The 9242-nt window shown below is 40.2% G+C and overlaps 1 protein-coding gene across 1 annotated transcript; it reads right to left on the bottom strand.

Annotated features, from left to right (window-relative positions):
- Positions 1 to 801: 801 nt before the first annotated feature.
- On the bottom strand, positions 802 to 9199 carry LOC119898416 (glutamate decarboxylase 1-like; the record flags this gene model as incomplete). The annotated part of the gene is made up of 4 exons (XM_038712594.1): positions 8975 to 9199; positions 4409 to 4510; positions 2291 to 2397; positions 802 to 937 (listed from the first exon to the last, which is right to left on the bottom strand). Coding segments are annotated over exons 1-4 (367 nt in total), but the record flags the coding sequence as incomplete, so codon positions are not given.
- Between the last annotated feature and the right edge of the window lie 43 nt (positions 9200 to 9242).

The raw sequence follows: 9242 nt of genomic DNA, 5'->3' as shown, positions 1-9242 counted from the left end.
AAATAGCCATCGCAATGGTGTGTGGTGCGCTGCACAGGGCCACGTGCCTTTTAAGGGCCTTGCATTGCCTGCAAGCCTATAAACACTATTTAACTTAATAGTGATCAGGCTCTCACTGCTCTCCACACCCATTTTATATACAAAGACAGAAGTTGAACATGTTGATTTTACTTTTAATCTGACTAAACTGTAAGAAATAGAAGCTATCATCTGCAAAGGCGATGCACTGAGCACGTATGAATCAACATACAATAAATGCACAGGACCTGTTAAACGAGCTGAGTGCATGTGAATTCTTCTGACTGTGGCATCGGGAGAATGCTGCTTTTCAAAATTGAAACAAATTAAGAACCATTCGCGAGCATCAGTGTCTCAGGACCGACTTCAGTATGTGTGTTGTGTTTCGTGCTCATGCATGTCAGCAACCAGGGCCTCCTGTTCCGAGTTTGCACCGGGCCTCACACCTGTCACCTTATGACTCGGTTATTTGGCAGATTTAGGTGCAGTGGGTAAGTAGATCATTTTTAAATTCAATATTTCTTTAATAAGTTATATAGTTATAAATTGAACTGTATTAATTTCACTTATAGAACCAACTGGTCGGACCTCCTGGGTTAGAACTGAGGCTCTGATTCTCTGTGTTGATGGCTGCAGCTGCAAAGTGTTGCCCAGACAAAACAAATGTTTGTTTCTTTTGTACAGAATTCATGTGTATTATATAAGCATCATTTTTATCTTCTGTATAACTATTCTTACAAATCAAAGTGATTCTTACACACATACACACACACACACACACACCTGTACTGACACCATACTTGAGTGTGTCTCTACAGTCCACTAATATCTGCTCCAGAGTCTCTGGTTGTTCCGGCAGATCCAGACTGAAGCCCTCAAGTCCCTCCTTCAGCTGATGAGGATGGTGGAAGTCCAGGACCTAAAGCACAGAGAGCAGTGTCTTATATTTTGCCATTATCTGTGTCTAATGTTTAACTATGTACATTTGCATAAACATTCAATAAACATTTTTAACACAACTAACAGACTCAACAAACTGATCTGAAAAGCCAGTGGCGTTGTGGTGGTGGATCTGGACTCTCTGTCGGTGGTGTCAGAGAGGAAGATGCTGTCTGACACAGGCCTTATAACCTGTTTTTTGTGCAATATTACCTTTTTAATAATTAATGTACAATATTCTCTGGTGCTATTTATTCACTAGTGCTTTTTGGTTCACCATAACAATTCTTTAATAATGTAAATATAGTATATATCCACACTCCTTTATATTTTTTATATTTTCTTATATTTATATATTTCTTTATCTACCTACTTTATTATTATTTCTATTCCTTATGATGATAAGTTTGCAGCTGTGACAAAAGAATTTCCCCTCAGGGATCCATAAAGTATGTCTGATTGTGTCACGATTAGTGGTGTGGAGGCAGGTTGGAGGACCCAAACGCAGGACACAGAGCGAAGCAGGTATAGTTCAACGGGGGTTTATTGATGGAAAACAAACTAAAGGCGAGCACACTTACTGACAGAGTGGCTGGTTACAGGGAGACAAGACAAGCAAGGCTGGTTACAGGCAGGCAGAGAGTACACACACAACAGACTGGGAGGTAACATGAACAATGACCAGACCAAGACAAGACAGAAACACCAGGTATATATACACACACACACAGGGACTAACGAGCAGGGCGGGAGCAACACAGGTGACAGACATGAGACTAACGAGGCAGAGAGAGAGAGCAGAAAACAGAGAGACTTGACATGACAAGCAGACCTGGGGCAGAGTGAATAAGCGAGAACACAGAACTAGAACACAGTACAGAGCTTAACAGAGAACACAAGACCCGGAGTAAACACTAAAGACATGAACTAACGTACAAGACCAAGAACATGACATGGAATCAAAGACCAACTAAATAACAGATAATGAAGTGACCACACAATAACAGAGGAACTCAAAACACAACAGACTACATAGCAGATACTGGACACCAGACAGGACAGAACCCAAAACTCAACATACTAAGGCAGATACCAAACCCAAAAGTGCAACACAAAGGATGGCCAAGCGGCAGAGCGTGACAGATTCTGGAAGTCAACTCATACTGAAAAGTTATTTATTTGTACTGTATGCTTTATTGTCAATTTGCTAACCACTTCATGTCCAACAGATAGACTGGAAATGTTTGAATGTTGAATGAAGAATGTTGAGATACTGCAGACACAGCAGTCCTACATTATTTTGTTTATATTGTTGACAGAAAGAGTTGAGTACCTTAGAGCTCCTCTGATTTGACTTGCTGATGTAACTCAACAAGATGTTGACCAGCTCTTGCAGAAACCTTCTGGTCATCTCCTCGCCACGTGAAGCTGGGAGCAGGTCTGTGTACACACACACACACACACACACACACACACATTTAAACATTAGTTGCCTCACCTGTAAGAAATGGCACCTCTTTGTACAAACTTATTAAGCCGCACAAAGCTATCAGGGAAAGGCTTACTAACACACACTGCTAACAAAACAAAACAAAAGTCTCATTTTACTATTTGGTTTTCAGTAAATTCACTGTAGTGTTGCTGCCCGATCTCCTTGAAATAACGTTCATATAATACAGATTTTCTACAGCAAATATGTGTAGTCAGCAATGCCAACCAGATTACTATTTCTATCAACATAATAAGGTAACATTGTTGGTGTATGTATCTGGCAAATCTATCAAATGTTGATACTGACTGTAAATATTAAAGTAACAATATATTTAATTATTTTTCCTATTAAACGGTTGGGTTAAGGCAGTTGAGCGCCCACGAGGAAAGACAACACACAGTGTCACAATGCAAGTTCCACATAGATATTATAAAATAATAGTAGCCTAATGGTAGTGTTAATAATACAAATGTCAAGGGGCAGTAGGTGGCTTGCTGTCACAGATCCAGACTCTCCAACCTGCCCTTAAATGAGATGGTGTCTGCCTCCTGAACCCAAACTGGAACCTGATTCCACAGGAGAGGAGCTTGATAGCTGAACGCTCCGGCTCCCATTCTACTTTTGGAGGCTCTAGGAACCACAAGTAACCCTGCATTCTGGGAGTGCAGTGCTCTGGTGGGGTAGTAAGTTACTATGAGCTCATAGTATTCTGGGTTTTACAGGGAGCCAGTGCAGAGAAGCTAAAACGGGAGAAATATGATGTCTTTAACTGGTTCATTGGTGCTGTATATTCCTGGATCACCTGGAGGGATTTATTTGGGCAGCCTGATAAATAATTGCAATAATCCGTACGTAACAAATGCATTTTCTGCATAATTGTGAGACTGTCATGATTGGCTGTGCAACTCTCTCAGATCTCCACCAGCTCACACTGCCTGCCTGCCTGCCTGCTCACACACATTACAAATTTTACAATCACAAAACTAGCATTTTAAAACTCACTAAAGGTGCATCTAGTTTGGTTTCCAACCATTTTCTGTTTTTTGCCTACAGGCTGTAGGCTGTAGGCTCTTTTTTGCTTAGGAAGGTTCCTAACTGAGTGAAGTGAACCGGAAGTATTTCAGTGTCAGCCACAATGAGAGCTGTTCGAATTCTCAAAAAGCTAAGGAAAGGTGCCTCAATGCTTCCTTTCATATCTCCTTTAGATATGAAGGAAAGGAGAGAATGCATCACACAATGCGGCAACATTTAAAGCGACTCAAACGATAAAATCCATCAACCACATTTAGCAAGATCCTTGCAATACAGAAGCACCTTATGATACTTTAATAAAACTCACAATTACCTTCTTTCTTTTGGTTTGTTCTCTTTTGGCTTTTTGTAATCTAACACCGTTTCTGGTTGTTAAAATAAGCCATTAAGTGTTTTCTACAATAAAATTAATAAATAAATCACCAACGGATAAAGGAGGTTGATCACCATGTAGGTTACCATTGGCTATTAAGCCTTTTCTCTCTTATGCCATAACTTGCTAATACACATATATCTTAAACTGTCAACAATAACTGAGACCCATGGAGCTGTTATTGGTCTTGTAACGTAATCAAAGTGAGGATAATGTTGCAGCGTGTAGCCTCAAGTTATGTAGCCTACTGCAGCCTTCAGCAAATTAATACTATAGTCACAGATGCTGATACCCTCGCCTTAATAAAGGCAAAGATCCAGCTGGATAACCTCTACAGCAGGCGTTTCCCACACACTGATTTATTTGTGTTGGCCTGCCACATTATCAACGCTGATTTTCGACATCATGAGGTGGTTAGGAGATTTTTTTTACTTTTCGGATGCAGCGAAAAACTAAAACGCTGCCTATCAGTGACAGACGCCCCCAGTCCTGACAACTACTCAGACTGTCAGGAGACCTCGCCTGGCATGACCCGGGACAACCTATGCTCTCACCTTTGCTGTAGATACTGCTGAAGTCAGGAGGTGTCTGTCCTCTGACTGCTGCTGAATCCTCCTGCTCTTTGTCCTTCACAGATGGTGTGTCAATAATTCTATCTGCAAGTACAACAAATACATGTTTTTCTTAGCTGTGTTCCAGTCATAACCAGTCCTGCAAGATTTGGTTCTGTCACACAGGAACATTAACATGAACTTTTGATGTCCCAAGATTACATTACATTACATTTATTCATTTGGAAGATGCATTTTTTCCAAAGCGACTTACATTTGAGCAACAAAATACAAGCATAAACAAAGCATCAATACAGCAAGAGATCTACAAGTGACCATAGATACTAAATGATTCAATGAACTCCTCCCACACCACGCAATCCACACAGCCTTGCAGCATCAATGTTGCCTCCTCTGAAAAGAATTTCACCTTTCTGGTGAGCACTTCCCCCTAGTATGTACGATATGCTGGAAAAAGTTGCACTTTTGATTGAGCCATAACCCTGGTCCAGTATTTTGCCATTCTGGTGGGGCAAGACTCATATTTGTGAAAGCTCCTGAGAATTTTTTTACTCAGCTAATCAGAAGAAGAGTAGGGCGGTCAGAAGCCGGTAACACGACTTCCCTTCAGCTGTACATGTTCCCCTTACCAGCTTAGCAACGTGGACTGGAGCAAGAGTTTCAGAGTGGTGAGTTATTAATCTGTAACAAAAGTATTATTCATCCATAAAGTTTTACCTGAGCTCTGTCTCTACATCACAGTAACAACTTTATGTCCATTGACTGCCTGGAGGGTAGCTAGTGTTTGGAAGGGAGAGGAGAGGTGTGTGCTGCAGCTCAGTGTTTTTCCACTGGTGTTTTTGAGGGTGTGTCGGACTAGTCGCTAGGCGAACATTATGACGCGCGTTTTGCAGTGACGTCACAGAGAACAAAAGGAAAAGGTTGGACTACAAACTAACTGTTTTCAGGCAGCTCAGAGCAGAGTTTTCTGTGTAAGATGGGAACTCCCTCTGGGCTGGACTTCTGGGCTTTTTCACTTTGCAAAACTATTACATGCACAAAAAAATATATGTATAGCTCAATAAAGGAGAGGGGAAAAGCCAAAAACCATAATATGACTTCTTTAAGGAGGGACAGACTATAGAGGGCAGGAGAATGAGAGACCTTGGTTGCCATCTCCCTTGTTCCCATATTCACCCTCTCCTAACCTGCTGCCTTTTTCCTGGTGAAGGTGTTGGTGAAACTAACTTTTAATTTGGTCGCAGGCAAATTCATCAAGTTTGGGGAAAGTTTTGTTTGGTGGTAGTTTTGTGCTCGTAGCGTTGTTAAATTTAAGCAGAAAGTCTCAGGTGTACTGAATCTTGGAAGATTGAAAGGCCAACCTTCTGCCAGGTGAGACATGGACCACAGCACCACCAGTGTAGGAGCCAAATTGTGGTAGCACTTTACATTACAGCTCGGTACTAACATGGTAATAGTGGGGTAATAGTTTGATAATAAACAGGTAATAATTAGGTCATAGCATTTATTACCAAAGTAATAACCAGTTAATAGCTTGGTATTATTAATCATAGGTATATCTGGGTAATGTTAGACTGAGATTTATGTAACAGAGTAATGCAGAGCCAAAACTAAAGGGTTACAATAGGGAAAGATTGCAACGGATCAAAACTTTTTAGTAATATTATAGTTATATTTTGGTAACAATATGGTAACCTGCTAACAACAAAATGTGTATATCAGTGCAATATTGGATAGATTAGATGAATTAAAAACATGTAATGTGGTGGCGTTAATGGGGCAATAACCTGATAATAATATACCATAATAATAACCATATTAGAATGTTGAAATTCACCATCGTTTACATTTCAAACATTCCCTTTTGTTTCAGGAGTGTTATAGTAGATAATAGTACAAATGATTAATGCTATGTTGTTACTTGTTAGTTATTTATTGTGACTCACTCACAGTTATTTTGTCATGCCATATTGGGAAATTATGAGTTGACTTGTCAGTTGACGCCTACAACGACAGGCGTCAACTGACAACCCCTCCATAGAAAAGAGTTTCATGTACCTCACACGGATTTTCACTCCTCTTTTAGTTCAGTTTACTTCATGGTGCATCTCCAGCTATTTCTGATGCTAACACGTCAGATATTGTTCCTTTATGTATTCATCTTGTCTGCATTTAAATTAAGAAATGCAAACAATGCCAAATCACACAGTTTATCGCAAGCAGCTTCTGGACTGTCCTCCCTCTGTCTCATTTCAAATCAGTCTAATTTGATACAAACTGGTTGACACCTTCATGAACCAAGAATTTATGGGTTAGATTATAGATACTGCAGACTTTTTTAGCGACAGGGACAATGCTGGCTGTCTTGACACAGGTGGGATCACTCTGCTATGACAGTGAGTGGGTGAAAGTAGGCAGGAGAAGCAATGAAATTTGGTCTGACAGACCAGTATGCGGGCGTGGGAGGGATTTGTAACTGCCTGGAAAGGTTGTGAAAACAGGAGGTAGTTATCCACAACATAACCGTCTCAGTTATTGTGTTTTACCACTGTAATTAGGATTTGTGTATTTTTACAGTATGTTACTGTGTTAGTTCCTGCCACAGCTTGCATATTACTAAATATCTTTGACATTTGCTAATAACCAAACCTGCTGGATGTGGAAATGGTGGTGGAATTTAGGTTATAACAGATCTCAGGTCTGTTTGATTAAAATAACCAGCTACAATAAAAATACCATTTGGTTGTTTTGTCATGTTTGAAGGAAGTACCACATCTGCATGTGAAGGTCTGGGAAAAACACTTAAATCACAAATTTCCTAGAAGACATTGGTCAGAGTTCTGTTCTGGCTCTCCTATAAAAGTGTCTTTTAAGAAGGGACTTAAAAGAGTTCACTGACTCAGCCGACCTGATTTACTCGGGCAGGCTGTTCCAGAGCCTCGGGGCCCTGACAGCAAACGCTCTGTCCAACTTTAGTTTTCAGTCGAGACTCTGGAACAGACAACAGACCTCTGCCCGAGGATCTCAAGGTACGTGCTGGTGTGTATGGGACTAAAAGGTCAGAAATATAACAAGGCGAGAGGCCATGAAGAGCTTTAAAAGTGATCAATAGAATTTTAAAGTCAATTCTAAAACATACTGGGAGCCAGTGTAATAAAGCTAAAATAGGAGTAATGTGGTCATATTTCTTTGTTCTGGTTAAAAGCCTGGCAGCTGAGTTCTGGACAGTCTGGAGTCGATCAGTAGATTTTTGGGTTAAACAGGTGAAAAGGCTGTTGCAATAATCCAGGCAGTATCCATGGCAGTATTTGTTTTGCCATCTGCTGAGACCCGATGACCAGGATTTTTGTTTTGTCTGAGTTCAGCTGGAAGAAATTATTTGACATCCATTTTTTAACTTCACAAAGGCAGTTGTTAAGTGAACTCAGTATTCCAGGTTCTGTGGATCTGACGGGCAAGTATATTTGTGTGTCATCAGCATAAATATGAAAAGAAATGCCATGTACATGGATAATATGTCCAAGGAGAAGCAGATACAAGGAAAACAAAATGGGTGCTCAGACCGACCCCTGAGGCACACCATATTTAACTGGACAGAACGAAGAGACACAGTTGTTTACAGACACGCAAAACTTCCTATTTGACAGGTAGGATGAAAACCATTCTAGGGCGTACCAGAGATCCCCACCCAGTGCCTCAGTCTGTCTGTATATCAATCTATCAGTTTTTCTATCTATCCTCTTTTTACTTTCCACTACCATCTCTATCAAGGGTACATCAAAGGCGGAATTAAGGTCAGGAACTGAGCACTTTACATTTATTTATTTAGCCGACTCTTTTAGCCAAAGCGACTTACAATTGCTAATTATGTCAGAGGTGACACGCCTCTAGAGCAACTATGGGTTAAGTGTCTTGCTCAGGGACACAATGGGGGATGTCTCACAGTGATCGAACCCAGGTCTCCCACACCAAAGGCAAGCATCTTATCTATGCGCCATCACCACCCCTCCGATTGTCTTATCACTTCTCCATCACCACCATCGCCATCATTTTGCATATTATTCAAATGAGTGGAAGGATAATGTTATACTGAACAGCCACTAATGCTGCTTACTGTAATATGGACTGAAATTGGTTTTTAAATTAATTCATATATTGAAGCAGGTCACTTAATAAAATATGAATGCAAGAACTGACGTTTCAACTGTAAAATTTAAATTCATTTCATCTTTATAATTATTATAGATTTCTCTATAGATTGTATGGGGGGTATTGTTATAACAAACACAATATCTCTGGCTCTCGCTCTGATGTTTTACAATTAGCATCTTAGAACGTTTAAAGTCACTGTTGAAATGCTGGGCAATGAGGGTTATCTATAATCTAACCCAAGTCTGCAATGATTTTATGTCATGTACTTTCATTACATTACAAATCTGTCATCAGACACTGCTTTAAATGCTTAAATCTCTGCACTATACTGTTAGATACACATAATTCACTTTACTAATGTATTGTATAGAGAGAGTGTCATTAAATAACTCTTACCTGGCAGCTGTAAGAAATCCATGTCAATTCAAATCGATGACAGTTCTTCAGAGAGGTTTCAGAGCAATTTAGCTCAGTCCCACAGGAACTATTCTTTTATAACAGGTGAGGTGGGAGGTCAGATGAGATAACCCCAAAAGCATATTTCACTGAATCTTCTTTTGCTACGCTGTGTTGATAGTTCCTTGGAGGTCTGTGAAAGTAGTGCGACCTGAGACACATGAATGTGTTTGGCTGCTGCATTTAAAGCAACACAGATAAAGGGAGG

This window comes from Micropterus salmoides, unplaced genomic scaffold (genome assembly GCF_014851395.1).
Source record: "Micropterus salmoides isolate LMB-PRFRI ecotype aquatic unplaced genomic scaffold, ASM1485139v1 Ms_hic_scaffold_1112, whole genome shotgun sequence".
Classification (NCBI taxonomy): Eukaryota; Metazoa; Chordata; class Actinopteri; order Centrarchiformes; family Centrarchidae; genus Micropterus; species Micropterus salmoides.
The sequence above is the reverse complement of the archived record's forward strand: the minus strand, read 5'-3'. Positions and strand labels throughout refer to the sequence as shown.